Source organism: Plectropomus leopardus, chromosome 12 (assembly GCF_008729295.1).
Source record: "Plectropomus leopardus isolate mb chromosome 12, YSFRI_Pleo_2.0, whole genome shotgun sequence".
Taxonomy (NCBI): Eukaryota; Metazoa; Chordata; class Actinopteri; order Perciformes; family Serranidae; genus Plectropomus; species Plectropomus leopardus.
Genome location: NC_056474.1, coordinates 9,747,809 through 9,765,171, shown reverse-complemented (window position 1 = coordinate 9,765,171; position 17,363 = coordinate 9,747,809). Strand labels below are relative to the sequence as shown.

Sequence of the window (17,363 nt, the reverse complement as noted above, 5' to 3'; positions counted from 1 at the left end):
GGTCGATAGCACGCATTTAGCTCACTGTAAACACAACAGTAATATGGTTGAAGTAACTTTGCTTTGCACATTAGCCAATAAAAAGGTCACTGTCAATGACTTTGTGGAATTACATTTATAAAATATGTGTGTTTTTAGCCTGTATGAAGCTGCTGGCTTGCACTGTTGCCTCATGCCTAATAATAAGAAGTTCCTGTGTTTAAATCTAGATAAAATACTGTTAATTCATGGTGAAAGCGCTGGTGAACTAAAGTGGAAGTAATCCTTGGCACATGAGACGATAATGAAGTACCACGCTTTCTAATATTTTCCTTATTTGCATAATTGCTAACAATCCCTTTCAAATTTATCCCAGAGAACACATCTGCCTGACTGAAACTGAACTACTGTACCCTGCAGACCAAGATATTAATATATTAGATATATTAAAATTCATTAAAAAAATCATTGCAGCAAAACAAGAGATATCCTCCTTTTTTATTCCCTACATTCTTCTTCCTTGTCAAGAACTGGCACCTGCATTGGCCACAATGCAACACAACTGGTCAAAGTTTGGTTCAGATTCAGGTTTTTTATGTTAACAGCTGCTGGCCTCAAAAAGAGATGAGAACCAGGCTAGAGAGGTCTGATCTTTCCAACTGAACATACAGATTTTATTTCTTTTTCAAACTTTAAGTCATCAGCGCCAGCCGATGCTGACATCACTTGAGGCACCCTTAGGTGACATCATTTGAGGCAAGTTTTTAGATTTCATGGATGCACAAAGGGCTTTATACAACTTTTTTTCCCAAATTAATCCCAGCAAAACTTATAAGAAGAATTTGGTGTGAAATTGGTAGAGTGTCCCTTTTAAGTCCTCTGTCACGCACAATGTGGTTTACCTATGTCTATGTCCCCTAAAATGTCTGACCTTGACTGACTTGTAACTGTGCAGTCTGTCACTATAGAGGTGTTTTCACATTCCTCTACTGAAGATGGGGATGTCTGTGCACCTCCCTAAAATCTGAGATTCAAACATTCGGCGGACAAGCTAGATTAGGTTTGTTAATATGAGGGCCAATCACTGTCCAATACAGGAAACACAACACATAAGGAAAACACAACAGGGAACAGACTCTAGCACAAAACCTAAAGAAACCTGCAACCCCCCGCTTCGAGTCTGCATTAGCAGCAAAAGCTTTGAAAGCACACATGGTAGTATGTATGTTTTTGGGATGTAAAACAAACCAATGTGAACACACAGTAACGCTGTAGCAGATATTATTATCTGTTTCGCAACCACTAACACTATGTCAGCCACTGCCAGTTAGCCTAAAAGCTAGCAAACATAAACAAATAAAAGATGCTAACTACACTTACCACTCTAATAAGTCGGCTAGTTGCCAATTTTGATTAAAAACAGACTCCTCATTTTAGTCTGACTGAGTCTCAAATATGTTTGTCTGAATCTCTCAAATGTTTCCTCTAATCTTAATGCTAGCTATCTTGATGCACACTGCTCTTTCACTGCACCTAGTGCTAGTTTGCCATCACACAACCTTTCTCCACACTTCTTCTCTGGCTGTGACATCAGTGGTCGGGCTGAGGCCCAATCAAGATTTTCTCTATGAGGGATAATGAGTAGATGCTTTGGCCCCTTTTAAGAGTTTTTTAAAATGTACTTTCTGTGTGGGAAAACCAAGTTTTGCTTGGAGAGGGGCTTTAGGTTTTTAAGGAGTTCATGCACACAAGAAATAATCATGTACAGCATGTACATTTTTTTTTGTTGAATTATGAATCTATGGGAACAAAAAGAGTAGAAATCTTCCAAACCAATGTCGTAGCCTCAGATATTTATTACAGTACATGCTAAATGTAGGTTATGATTGGTTTTTAAAGTTCTTTACTGGAGCCCTTATGAAGCAGATTATCCTTGAAAAAAAATCTCAATAATAACACATGAAAAAAATTTATTCCAAGGTCTGGTTCCTCTAAAAACTATCATGCCACATTGCATCACAAATAAAAATGACAGCAGAAAGAGGCCACAAGCTTTAACAAATGTTCCAGCTTGAGCGTCACATGGTAAATTTGATAAATTATGAAACTCAACACCAAAACACTGCAAGGTTACCACATAGTACATACAGCAGCAAATTCATGGGCTATAGTACATTTCAAGCAACACATCTATGAAGTGCACATGAATGCAAACATAGTGTGAGTCAAACTATAATTGAGTGACTTACACCATGCAATGTATGATTGGTGTAATAAACTTGTATATTTAGAATATTTCTGTTGTTTGCCTTTAAAACACTGATATGAATTGATAGCAAACAACAAGAACTTCTACAAAATGTGCATAGCTTAAATATAACAAAAAAAAATTTTAAAATTTTTTAATTAACTTGTTCACCCACCCACTCATTAATCTAATTCTTACTATCTACTGAGCATATAGTGCCAAAGGCTTGGCTGGAGTCTGTCCAAATACACACGTCACCAGTCTTCCAGTGAACTTCGACCAATGAGCATTATCTTCTTATGTTGGAGGAAGAACTCATGCAAAACCATTTGTGATAACACTTGGAATTAATCATCTATCTGACCTTCAATACACAATTAACATCATAAATGTCAGTCTAAAGGATTAATTGAATTCCTCCAGGTCTAAACAAGTTTATTACTATGGAGCACTTTAATTTCAGATCGACAAAGAATCTGATCTCTAAAAATGCAACCACATTCAGGGTTTGTGCTCTCATTGGTTCATGTGTTAAGTGCCATGGAACGAACACAGGACAGTCTAGCCAAACTTCACACTATTATCTGAAATTAGATTGGCTGAGATTTCCCCTGCACTGCAGTGTGAGGATTTCTTACTTATTGCTGGAAAATTCGGAGCCATGAACTGCATACTTACAAACCCATAAGCCCCAGAGTTTTGCAATGAAACTAATAAAGGTCCTTTTAAGAAATCCTGCCTCCTCTCAGCCATATGCCATGTGCCCGGGGAGTATTCCTGCCCAAGATCTGAGCTGCTACCAAATCACGTAAACAACTGGATCAGATGTGTGAAATCCGACTCTTCCTGCCCTTGATAATTTGGGGAATTGACTAGGAATTGTCTACAAACTCAATTTTTGTTGCATTTAGGAGAGAAGAATGAGTCTGGGAGCTTCTGGAGATCTGAAACTCAATCCCTTCAGCAACAGTGGGGGTAGGGCTGAGCAGAACTGTCGGTCAAACGGCAGAGGCATCTACATAACTGAGAATTTTCTCATGTCAACTCAACTGAGGTACTCTGGGATTCCAAGCATATTGCCCGCAAGGAAGTCTGCACCACAATATTGATACAGCAGGTAACTGATGAAAAAGGACCACATGGGATGCAATATCATCCTAGCTCTGGCAATCAATCAATACACTGCTATTCCAACAGTTTCTTAGTGCAATACATGTACTGAATTTTGATATTGGACATGTTCAACACTGATAAAAGCCAGACCACCTTATCAAAGATAGGAAAGGCAGAAATGTGTCAAATGTCTGACACATGAATATGACTTTAACTTCTCACAGATAAGCATCACCACCTATTCAGCTAAAACTTGGAAACTGCCTATCTGCAGAAAAAAAGTCATTTCATTCATGGCTTGTCCACAGTAAGAAAGGGGAACAGAAAGAATTGTGAGTTTGCAAGGAAAAATGTCAAATGAAGTTTACTAAAGCATCTTTGGCCTCATTAAACATTACCTTCTCTGCCTTCACTGATCTTTCTCAAACTGCGACTCATTAGCTTTTGGAGATGCATATTTCACAGGATCACCGAGTGCTAAGAAGCTTATTTATATGCATCATTAAGTCGTCAAGGTTAAAAAAAAATACAGGCAAAAAAAAGGAAAAGGGCCACCGACTCAAACCCATGGAGTGCACAGCCAAACAGCCGATCTTTATGAATGTGGAGGTTCATAGGGAAGAGGCACATCATTAAAATATCTGTTAGAAGTGTTACTTTTTCAGTGAGGTGTAAAAGTGGCATTGAGTTACACATACTCTACCATTTTTCAAGTGGAAAAGCTAAAGAGAAAAAAAAGCAAAGGTCATGGTAAGTCAAGAAAACAAGCCCTTTCCTGAGTCAAACACAGCCATGGTATAACCTTACCATGCTGGTGAAACTGAAGACTCTCCTATTAACACGCACGTTATGAGCTTGACTCACAGGCCCTCTAAAAACTGAGCAATGTGTCAGTCAATACAGAGAAAAAAGATAACTGTGGCACAAGAGGTATCTAAAAGAAAGTTCAAGACATCAGATTATTCTGCAGTTATTTGGGAATTCCTCTCAGTCACTGTAAAGCTCTGCAGTGAAATACAGAGCATAATGACATGTGTGTGAGTGGTATTTTCCCACTACAAGTTGCCTCTGTGAGCTGAATCCCATGCTGATCCCAGGAAAATTCAGGCAAACATGTTAACTGACCGGGTGACGACAGCGAGTGAGTCACAATCTACAGCGACAAGCCATGTACAGCAGCTGATACAGAGTTTACACCCCCATGCTGCTTAAGTCCACATCACGAGCTGTAAAACTAAATTGCAAAACAGGATGTCTCAAATCTGCCAACCACATAATCTCATTTGGATGGAGAAATTACACTTTAACCTCGGTGGGTATAAATTCCATCTATGCATGAAAATATACCCTCTAAAATCCTTTAGCTTTACACACTCCTGATTTCCATTTCTGTATGTTATTTTTGATGCATTCATTGACTCAGTGATATGACATTTCACTCGAAAAAGGACTGCAAATATCAGTGGACCATCTACACAGAGCTGCAAGCTTCCTGTGGCTTTAAGCACTATCCACACCTACATCTCAAACACAACTTTAAAAGCATCCCAGACCTGTTGTCATCCCTCATAGTTCTTAATTCACATCTAGCCTGTGGAGTTGATGAGTATTGTGTTTGGGTAATTTTCCACTCTGGGTATAACAATACAGGAAAAAAAGCTATTAATATATCAAGACCACAAACTCAAGAGCAGCGGGATAAATCATTTCATCACAAGTAGTGCTTTTAAAGAGGTCAAACACGCACAGTGGCTTATAAGAAGTTATGTGATGACTGTCAGCATTTCCAAGAGGGCTGTGATTTAGTTTGGTTGACATGATACTATTTCCAATACCTAATCCTCATTCTAGCAACATGGTGTGAACCACTCATAACACCCTACAATCATTAAATTGACCATTTGAGTGTTTTCCTTGTAAAAGATAAATATGAATTTGAAGGGGGCCAGCTACATCTACTGTACTAGTAGGTTCATAACCCCATAATCGGCCCATTAAATGGTTGTGCTTACTGTTAGGCGGCAGCCTCCAGTGGTTGAAGTAATTACGACAGGAGCAAACTAGGAAGTCAGGTGACCTAACATTAATATAAAAAAAGAAAATGAGGAAAGAAAAGAAGTCGAGGTGGTAGTTGGGTCAAACAAATACAGGACTTTCACCTAGAGATTGTATATAACGATGGAGTATACATACCTTTTCCAAAGGCTGTTTTCCGTCAATTTAGATAATTAACATCGTCCTGGTGTTCAAGAGTTTAATTTTTTAATAAGTTTGGTTTTAATTAGTTATTTGATGCTAAAAAAGTGGGCTTGAAGTCATGATTGACAGCTGTGTGTGCCAGTCATCATGCTCACGATAAATGGCATTATACTTGCAATTGGTCGGACTGGTGAATGGGCGGGAACTTGACACAGCAGAGGTATTTATTGCACAGATTTTGGCTCTAAATAAAGAAAAATTAGCTTAATTTTTTTATAACGTTGGTAAGTGGAGACACATCGTCCATCTTTATATACAGTCAATACTTTTACCCAGGATACCAGGGTTTTTTCCACTGTGAAGTCAACATGATTTATTTTAATTATGTAACATACTATATCACATGACATATTTCGCATTATGTTACATTATTACCAAGGGTACTTATTTTATGTCACACCATGATATTTCTTTTTCTAAACCTACCCACATAGTATTGGCACCTAATACAATAAGTTAAAGTGAAACCTAACAAAACTTCTTCGTTATACATGTGTACTGACGTTTTACATGATGTTGCTAACATAATGTATGATGAGGTTATATAATATAGGAATATTATACTTGTCACTTTGCAGCAAATTTTGCTAACACTGTGTTGCCTTACCTTAGAACAAATGTAGACATCCTTGTTTATCTTCTTCTAAACTCTTAATCAAAAGGAGACACTTTGCTCTGTTTATGTAAGGTGTAAAATACACTCCATTTTCTAGCCTCTCAGGATACCTTGTATCAGTTGCATGTACCTCATACACATTGTTTGACAATTTTTTTAAAGTTATAACTGCATAAATTCAAATAAAACCATAGAAAAATCTAAATTTCTGATGCTTTTCTATAGAGGACTACAAACAGGATGTCAGAGTTCATTGTGTAGCTGCACGAAAATGGGATTGGCTCTTGGCATTCGAGGGTGGGGCTTAGCAATAGGACAGCTGAGTAAATGGCGCATTGCCACTGACTGATACAACAATGTGTTGTAGTCTTTTTCTACATTCAACATAATGAGAACAGGTCATAAAAAATGCCAAGGAGTGTCATCATACATTTGTCTCATCTAGTTCAGCAATGCAATAACCCACTATCCAAACTGGATTTAGCACAAAAAACTGGCATGCTCTCTGCTGTAGATTGAGAGTGAAATGAGAACTGGCATCAAATGATACTGTTCTGAGTGGCAACACAGATTTATGATGACTAACTTACTCACTTTTTAATTTTTAGCCATTGGTGGGTGTTTTTGCATCTTCCAGCTCGTTGTTTTGGTTTAATGGCACACATTACATCACTTTTTTTTGTTTGTTTGTTTGTTTTTTAAAGTCTCATTGCTGTACCAACTTTGAAAACCCTCAGTTACAGTTAACAGAAATTTGCAAAATTATAACATAAAAAGATGATATCATCAAAACACTGTATGATTCAGCTAAACATCAATAAACAGTAACATGAAATTATTGCCAAGCACTACTAGCTATATTATATTATATCATTGTACAGCTACAGGCTAAAAGTAGTCATTTCATAGTTGTACTGTCAAAAAAAACAGTGTGAAATGTGTGAAACTGAAGTAGAAGTAGCAATGCAAGCATAGCAAACTGGTTGTTTATTGCACTTGAGGCTCTGTTTCCAGCAATCAGGGAGGTGTGGGCACACAGGGTGACTCATGTTTGATGATTTCATGGCTGGGGGCATGCAACACACTTGTTGCACAGTTAAAAAACAGGGTGAATCTTGAAAAATACAAAAAAATAAGTAGGGGCTGCAAAAGTGATGGCAATGCCTCTTAATCTTTCCTTCAAATGCAATCGTCTTCTGAAAAACAGAAGTCCTGTTATTTGTGATTGAAGAGAATATATGAAGTGGATCCAACAATGACAAATTCAATATTTGCAAAGGCACGTAGTGCAGTAACAAAAACGGGAAATGTTTCAAGAAATATGTTTTTTAAAAAAGCAACAATAAGCTGTAGATATTGATATTGATATGATATGGGCATAATACATACCTGACAAAAACATACAAAATCACTATAAAATGAAGAAGCTATATGGAAAGGGGCTGACTTTTTCTAAAATCCAGCACCCTTTACCTGACACATAGTTTAATGGAGACCAACCCTGACCCTTAACTTTTCTTTTATTTCACCTTTATTTAGCCAGACTAACAATTATGAGACAGTTTGAAGTCAGCACACACTATAAACATTATTCAAATTCTCTAAACAATCATATACAATCATCCTTAGTATCAGTTCCCCTTCACTTTGGAAGCACGGTGGAGTTCCCTGCTGGATGGAAATCATAAACACTACGCCTAATTAAAGCTAAAGATCAGCATCAAAGTCAAATTAGCCAACATACAAATATGTCACAACTACCTTGGGGCTGATTTCAAGCTCACTGCCTGTTTTGTCCATGATGCTAAGCAGAGTGACAGCTAAAATAAGTTCATGTTAGGCAGGAATTGAAACACTGGCTAATACTAGGGTACAGTTTAAATTAAATTAAAACAAGAGAACAAAAAATGCAAGATGGAGGACACAACCTGTCAATATAATATAATACAAATAAAAATATCAAGCACAACAACAATCAAAGCAATGACACCACAAAATAAAAGGATATAATGAAACATATATAAAATAATTAAAATAAATAAAATAGACGACATTACATGAGAGCAAGTCTTCTAAAAATGGGTTTTAAGAAGTGATTTAAAGAAAGTCACTGACACTGCCAGCCTTATCTCCTCAGGCAGCTCTTCCAAAGCCAAGAGAAGCCCTGATATCAAAGACATGGTCACCTTTAGATTTAAGCCTTGACTTTTTGAATGGCCAGAAGGGGCCCACCTGAGGATCTAAGGCTGCAAACTGGCTCTATGGGGTCATCCTTTCTGCTATGTAGCTTGGGGCCAGACGAGCTTTAAAAGTGATCAATAAAATCTCAGAATCAATTCTAAAACCAACAGGGGGCCAGTGGAGAAAAGCCTGGATTGGAGTGATGTGATGTTGTATGTTAAAACCAGTGAGAAGCTTTTTTTTTTTCTTTTTCGGATGTTGATACAACCTTTCCAAAATATGTCATTATTATTGTGAGCCCACATGCTATTAATTTTGTCTGTTTGTTTGCTTTTTCTGGTGTAGATTATGGTGGATTCACATGGCTGGATGGCCCTTCCTTCCTTGGCCTGATAGTGTCCCGCCATGCAAGAGGCTCAATTTGCTCAAACTAAACAACAATTTCAGACAAGTCAAACTGACTGGTTAAAGCAAGAAAATATGCGTTTTAAGGTTAGGAGCTTCCTGACAATTGTTTCATTGTTTGTGTTAGTAGCTAGGCAGTGGGCTCTGACTGGTAATTTAACAGGCAACTTGCTTCAGAGGTGACCAGTGTCAATATGGTAAAAGCCTTCTTGATGCTCAAAGATCACAGGGGAAATTGGTTAAGCCAAGCATAAAAGCACCCCACTAATGGACTTTTTGTTTTCAAAGAAGCCTTTGCTTCTGGTAAAATCTATTCATCGTGTGGGATAAAAAGAGAAAGACATAGAAAGATTGATATTTGTATTACATGCTTTTGGAGAGGTCTAAAAGCAAGCCTGGTAATTCGTGACACCAAAATTGTACTTTGCTACCTAATCATTGCTGACACACCTCCTACTGTTTCTCCTCTCCCACTTGGGAGCAGTAAAGGTCACCATATAAAGTCTGGCCATGCATCCCACACACGCACACTCTCAGAATGCAGAAGCACCAAATTGATGTTACCTATTGTATAAGTACATCTGGCTGGGGTTTTTTTCTTTGTTTAAAGAAATAAGAAATCACAACCAGTTGACAGAATTGTACACTGAGATGAGCAAATTGGTCCCAGCAGGGCTTTGTTATCTCTCTCTGTTTAGAAAGGGAATCAAAATCCTGGCCACGTCTGAACTGTTTGAACTCCCTGTGTTAATGCAGCATGAAATACTGGTTTCTGTGGATGGTAATGAATGATAACATCAAAAGTGTATGGTCAAATAATTGGTGTCTGGCATGGTTTTACAAGAAAAAACATACAAAAAAGTAGTGAGGAACCGTGTGAGGAAAAAAACAAGCCATATTTGATGAAGAGAAAGCCTAATCATACATATCACCCTGTTTAATTGGTCAGAGGTGACATATCCTGCAACTAAACAGGCAACTGCAAGAAGAGTTTTACTTTTATATCACCTGTAATTACGTGAAGTGGTACCAATTGTTTTTCAAATGATCATGAATCAGTGTTGCACATTAGGTTGTGAAACAACTCCTCCTTTGTTCATCTGCTTGAAAGATAATGAGACAGTATTATTGTGGGTTGACAATGTGGACAAAATGTATCATAAGATAATTATTTCAACACTGTCTAACACTAATTCTATAATTTCTGGTATTAAAAATAAACACAAAAAAATGAATAATTCACATCACGTGTCTAACTGAGTCAAATGATTTTTACAAAACGCTATATTTTTAAAAAAACTACACAATCCCCTGTGTATTTGAGTCTATTACATGTATAATTTTGCAGACTCAAATTGCATTTTGCTGTGTTGACACTGAAGGGAGCCAACCCCTCGCCTCCCACCAACCCCTGGGTAAAATTTCCCAATTTGAAAAATTCATGTCCTAATGTCTCATATTATTTATCATAAGCAAGTGCACCTTTATGAATATGCAATAAAAAACTACTACTGTCTACATACAACTACACATGCAGCACAACATAAATTACTGAATGACACTGATAAATGACACTCAGATTTCATGGAAGGCTTAGAGGGCATAGAAGCTTTAATGTGAAATGTCCATAATTAATAATAGCTTCAGGAAGACAGATCTTATTTTGAAAAATCAGTTTCAGTTAAAGTGCCTAAAACAATGTGACATTTACTGATTTGTTACCATGCAGCAACATTAGACATACTAGCTAGAAGGTGATCTGCCAAGCTGGTTTTAGATTTGTGATGTGATAATTTCCCTAAACATACTGGACGTGACTTTTTTCGGGTTGTCTTTGCAAAGTTTTAAACTATTACAGACGGCTGACCTTTTTGACACCTTGCTAGCCTATTACAATCCAACTTTCAGTAGTGCTGGATTTTGTGGTGACTGATGTTAAATTTCTTTATCTAAGAATAAAAAATAATTAGTAATGTTAGGTCATACTGAATAATGATGGATTTCTATTCCTTAATTTATGGGCCATTCAAGATGTATTTATTTTTATTATATAATAACTGATATACTGAACTGTAGTTCAAAAACCAAATCAGATTTTGGAGTTGTTTATTATGGCAACAAGCATTTGGGTCAGCCCTACCCATACTGTATATTATAACAACTTTTGCCGCAATATATTTCCATAGAGAGACAAAAAAGACTACTAAAGATAATAAATAAATGCATTTAAAGAGATTCTTCATTTCAAGACACATACAAACTCAGAAAGAATTTGAGAGAAAAAACATACCTTAAACTAAATATCATTTTAAGAGGTGAACAAAGAAAATTTCAATATCAAAGCCTGTTTCACAAATGCACAGGCAGTTCATATGAATTAGTGAGAAGTAATCTGCTGCACCTAATTACCACAGACAGATTGAGTTGAGATTATCATGCACTCTAATCAGTGGTATGAACTTCCACTGAGGGAAATTTGAGATGGATGAACTACTCTAAAACGTTATTCCAAGGGGCAGTTTGTGCCTTTTGGGACCATCAGCTCTAAAGGCTTTTAAACGCTAACCTACAGGCAAAATGATTTACTACAAAAAGCTATCTTTTTACATTTTATGGCACCTTTCTCTCCTGTTACTTGTTGACAAAATGGTAGACTATAATCCCGCGATCCTGTGGTTTTAAGTATTCAGGTCCAACACAACAACAGATATTTTCCACATCTAGTCAAACTAGTCAATACTGCCTTGTGCGCTACAAAACATGACAGGATTCACAGTGCTGACATAATGCTTGGCTATGGCAGGCAGATACAGATACAGCTCTAGTCCTTCCAGTGAGGATCCAGACACATGCAAGTCATCACGGAGGAAAACACAGTCATGAGGGAGAAATTAAATGCTCACTAAGGTTCCTGAAAGCAGTGCTTCCGCTTAATAAATGTAATAACTGAGTAAGTGAGGCAGCCAGTCACACTGAACAAAGGCTCTGTGAGGTTTGTCTGTGAGCTGTCACAGCAGCGTGCCTGCTGAGGTGTAAAGCACAATGGAGAGATTCCTTATCTGTTCTTGTATCAGCCAATTCACCAGATAAAAATGGTGGATTATAAATTCATAGTGTTGACCTGGTGCGCGGTGAAGGATGTCATCATTTAAATGCTAAGCATCTGGAAAGTGGCACAGTCTTGTAGTTTGACAACTGTATGTCTCAACTTAAAATGCATTCTTTTTTTAAACAGAGACACACACTTTCCACTCTCAGCTTTGGCTTTCAGGGAAATCGTACCGTTTGGTCACAGTTTGGAAAAAATATACTTTTTTGTGGCGAGGAAGACTAAGCAAACACCAAACTCAAAAATGGGTAAACATCATACACAGACAGAGCCTTTTAACGACCGAATGTTGAATCAGCTATAAATACACAGCAAAGTTATAATTGTTTTCCTCTGCCATCTAAACCAATGAGCCTAGAGGTCCACTGCGGTACAGTGATGGACCACATCACTGGGAAAATGCACTGTACCTCAGAGCCTGGGCGAACTGCCTGTTGAATGCACAACAGCCTCAGCCAAAACACACAGAACCAACTTGGTACGCTGCTCTGCCTGCACAGTGTGTGTGAGTGTGAGTGTGTGCAGCAGGCCCTCTGGATACAGCTATGGCAATCTTTGAGAGCGCAATTATAAATCACAATGTCAGAGAGAAGTAAATCATTACAGCTGTGAATCAGAGGGGTGAAAATGTTCAGGTGCCGCTAAAATTATGAATGAAATATTTACTCCCATTCTAACTGCAACAATCGCTTCGGTTCAGGCAGGTGAGAGCTCTGCAAAGCAATGACACACTCTGTAGTAAGCACAATGCCCTGCCTATTACAGGAACTAGGTTACCAGGCGCTGCTTTAACACAGACACTGTGTTGTTGTATTGTAACTGTGAGACGATGCATTTAATGGAACAAGGATGTAATCACTAATCACAGCAGCTTGTTGTTAGGAGCCCTGTCAACCCCTTCAGCCCAGTCAATATGATGATATGTTTGTCAATACACAAGGGTGTCTGTAGCAATTTCAGCCCACATACAATTTAGCCTCTGTTCACTGGCAACAATTCCAGGAGAAGTGTGACATGTAGTGCAGAGACAATTAACAGTGCGGAGGTGAGAGGATACAACCGAAATTACAATGTTATTTCCAGTTCAATCAATATTTGTAAACATGAGCTACAATCTATCAAATTTGAGATGTCATCTACTTTTAAGTCTGTGGCTGCTACATAGGCAAAAGAGCTTGGTAAACAACATCACTGCACAGTCCATTCCCTGGCAGACCACTATATTGTGACACCTCAAACGGACCAAAATTAGCCTCCAGATCTGTCAATTCTGGCATTACCGACAGTAGCTGTCAATTAGGCTTGGGCAGTATCATGGTATCACAGTACAGCTGTGTGTTTAGAAATCCCACAGGCATGTTTTTCAATAATTTCTTGACTACAGGTGCTTCTCTTTCTATTAATTAATCTCATTGTAAATTTAGTGCACAGCATGCACCACCAGAGCTCAGTCTCCAATCTCTACCAGTGGAACAGGTAGCTGCAAAACCTACTGGTGAAGGGATAAGTTAAAGGACTGTAAACAGCTGGCAGCCAGTGGGCAGAAAGAGACTGTGAGGAATAACGGCACGTTTTTTACATCTGACTTGGTGAATTAAGGATTCATTTCGACCAAACCAGAGTTGGTAAATTTTGGAACCGTGGACTTACTAACAAGATTACTAGCAAGAGTAATACAGATACTTTGGGTGAGTTTTATTTTGTTTCTGACAATTTTGAATTAAGTGTTTTATGATGAGTTAATGAGAAAGTTGAATTTAAAAGGTTTCTATTGTGTACTTTTTTGTGTAAAAAGCTGAGAGTAAGTAGCCATTTTGGGGGCTTGACAGTGCCACACACTTGTATCATTGTATATTATATACCCAGGTGAAATTTGTGTAATGTATGTATTAAATGTATTAAATATTAGATACAGCCCAAGCCTACTGACAATGCCAGTGTTACTCGCTGTAGCCTATTGCTTGCTTTATGCTTGAAAGAAAAGAGGATGGTACAGAAACAAACTTCAACCAGTGGCAAAGAAACCATATGTTAAAAAAAAAACCAAACCATTATCGGAAGCATGGATCTTTAAAATAATGAGACTGGGAGACTGATTTTGAGGACCCACAGAATGATTGTTTTCTTTTTTATACTGAAATGAGCTTAATTCTTGCCTGGGTCTGGACCTTTTCAATCCACCCACTGTACCGAGTTGTCTGATTTGTCTGACAGCATGTCATGAAACAAACGGTTTGTCGATTAAAATAAAAAAAAAAATCCATAAGCATTGCCGGGGGGACTCTATTAGTCAATCAGTGCCACAGGCAGGCTCATGCCATAGTCAAGCTGTTGTCAAACGTTGTCAAGCGGTGTCCCAGAACCAATAAGGAGTAATTACATGTGGTTACTTTGTTACCTTGGTTCTCTAAGTGGAGACACAATCTCTCCACTCCGTTACATCCTTTACATCTATGTGGGATCATTCCCAGAAAAATATGGAATGCGTAACTGAGAAGAGACAATATACACAAAACAATATAGAACAATGGCGAGCAGTGTAGATAAGCTAGACAATGCTTTTGAAGCTGTTCTAAATCGATATGTCTTCTCAATATCACCCAACATAACAGTTTGTTTTAATTTGCTTTGCTCGACTCTTTTTTTTCTATTTTTTTACTGACACAGAGACAACAAAAAGATAGAAAAAAATAATGCACATAATTTCAGCAATTCCACAACATATAAATGGATCCTGCTATTTCTAACCACCATCCAAAATTAACCAAAAATCAAAATTGAAACCAACTCCTCACCAATGTGCCCCTGAAACAAAATTAGTGCGAAACAGGTCATCTCTCGTAACTTTTTTCTATAACTCACGCAGACAACATGTAATGTTACATTAACCAAAGGTCAACATAAACAAAACAACTCCACTCCACTCTTAAAACCCACCAAAACAGGTATGTTGGTATGGCTACACATCAATGTAGACTTAAAATGATGTTGGATTCGGGTCGATATGTTGGTCTCTAGTGATTGGTAAGGTGAAACTGAATCTCTCTCCCCCATGGAAATCAGTTGCAGTAGATGCACTGTCAGACTGAAGACGGAAACGTAGTGTAACAAGTTGATTATTCTGTCTGACATCAGGATAGCGTTATTTTATTGTCATGTGAAAATGTACTACTCAGAACAGTCCCATGAGTGCTCTCAGTGTCATCTACGTATAGCATATTTCCCATATCATTGTCTGTGAAGCAGCTCCAGTCTTTACACCCGTTACTTCACAAATTTGTGTTTTAGTACTCTAGCTTTTGGATTTGGAAAACAGGTGTTTTACTTACATTTTTTGGACTGTCTTAGAAGATAGGAATGGATGAATTTTGACATTGGTCTTAGTTTCCCTTTAAACTCTAGTTAGTCATGATTTGCAAGAGATACAATGAACAGAATTTGTAGAGACCAGAAGCTGAGGGTCAATTTTGCAGATATGATCAAAACGCACTGATTAGAAATGTAAGCAGCATTACATTTTACACACACACACTTATATGTGAACACTTGCAATGGCAGCTGCTGTTTTACCCACTCTCTAACAAGCTGTCAGTGATTTGTGCATAGAGGAGACACCACTGGACCTCTACTGTTCCCAAATGCAGAAAAAAAACACATTTTCGTTGTACATGCATGCATATATGAAAAAAAAAATGACTTACCAGACATAAACTGCTGAGTAGTGAGATGAGAAGAAAGTCCAGATTGTGGAGCAGCAGAGCGGATCCCATCCCTGACTTGAGGCAACTCTACCTCCAAGAGTCCTTGTGGGGCTCAAACAGACGCTGATGATGCTCCGATGAAATGATTTAATCTACTTAACTCTCTTCAAAGTGGACCGAGTGGTGTTTTTTCACTCCATCTGGCCTCTCGGTGCTCACGGCGGCTTGTGAAATCATAACTCTGTAATCGCCTTGCTCAGCCCTCGATTTAATTTCCTATAATCTACTATATGCTCAGGCTCAGCCCGCTCTCTTTATTTCTCCGCATCTGTCTTTTTTCCTCTTCTGAAATTACATCCACATGTCAGAACTATTTATGTCGCTCTCGCTCTGCGGTGGGAAGTTCAAATGATTCTTTGTAGGGAAGAAACCAACGCTGTATTTTTAGGTCTTTTAAATTTCCCCTCAGACTAACTTAAACACTTCAGTATGGAGCTGTGCGCCTTATGGCTTATTCCAGTCGTCTCTTCCAAATGTTAGATCAGCGTTGGGCACAAATAAGCCCCGAAATGTGTCACTCCATCACCAGTCGCTGTTGAATTTCACAATATGATTCCCTCTGACTCATGTCACCATCAACTGCAGTCATGTATATCGTGCAGTGAAGCAGCAGACTTTCAGCATTTAACACAATAACATTGTGACAGAGCAGAGCGTGAAATAAGAAACTTTTTCTTTAGATTTGTTTGCTTGATTATGCGCGAGTCACAGCTGCGCTTTCCTTTTCCTGCTTTGTAACTCATGAACGCAAAACATGGAAACCGAGTTCAACACAATCTAGCGTGGCAGTTACACGGCAACTGAATGTATGAAACTCCCAAACGGGCTCTGTTTACCAATGCTGATGTAAAAAAAAAGAAGCTGAGAGAACGAGAGAAACGCCAACTTGGCTTCAAGAATCTCTACTTACTATCACGAGAAAGCCAAATTCACCCTGACGGATTGACACTTCGCAAACGCCTGAGTGTTTCTGCGCAGAGTAAAAACGCAAAAAGTTGAAGTTTCTCGTGTTGGGAAGCGTCTCCAGATGTGGCAGGCGGCAGGTCGTGTTCAGTAGTGAGTATGTGGATGGAAAAGGGGGGGCGGAAAGGAGGCAGGTAGGGTGGAGCGTAACAGCTTCTCATTGGTGCGCACTCTCTTACGTTGGAATAAACCACGACTCCGAAATGACATATTTTCTCACCCCTCAAACAAACTCTACATTCAACAGATCGCAGGGCCTTTGCCAAACCACTTTTTCCCCCTGCAGTCTCTCAAAAAGTTGCATCTAGTAGGATTGGATTACCGAGACATAATGCAGGAGATGTCCGTTTTTATCTCAGGCACCATCTGCTGCTTGACTGTGATTTACATCAAGGCTTCAGAGGCGTCTAGTTAACACGTTTCTCAAATTTGGACGTTAAACAGTGGATAGTTTGGCATTCAGTGTTTGTGTGTGTGTGTGTGTGTGTGTGTGTGTGTGCAAATCTACATGTGTTATTTCCATATATAAAATGTGAAACTTCTGATCATGACCTGTTTTATTTAACTCCTATTTTGTTGACTTTGGCTTTACTTCCTTATTGTTTGAGGCCCTACAGATCCCACTGCTGTATGTGTAATAATAATAATGATTGCAAAAGCAACCGATTTTGACGTCAAAACTGATTATCTTTTCTTCTGACCTCATTCAGTCCAGTATGTGGCGACGTG

The 17,363-nt window shown here is 38.4% G+C and overlaps 1 protein-coding gene across 1 annotated transcript in view; it reads right to left on the bottom strand.

The window, feature by feature from the left end:
- Positions 1-16,683, bottom strand: part of pth1r (parathyroid hormone 1 receptor) — a 61,553-nt gene extending 44,870 nt beyond the window's left edge. The window contains exon 1 of the mRNA XM_042498364.1: positions 15,612-16,683. Coding sequence (XP_042354298.1) covers positions 15,612-15,680 — 69 coding nt within the window. The 5' untranslated portion in view covers positions 15,681-16,683. The remainder of the gene's footprint in view (positions 1-15,611) is intronic.
- Between the last annotated feature and the right edge of the window lie 680 nt (positions 16,684-17,363).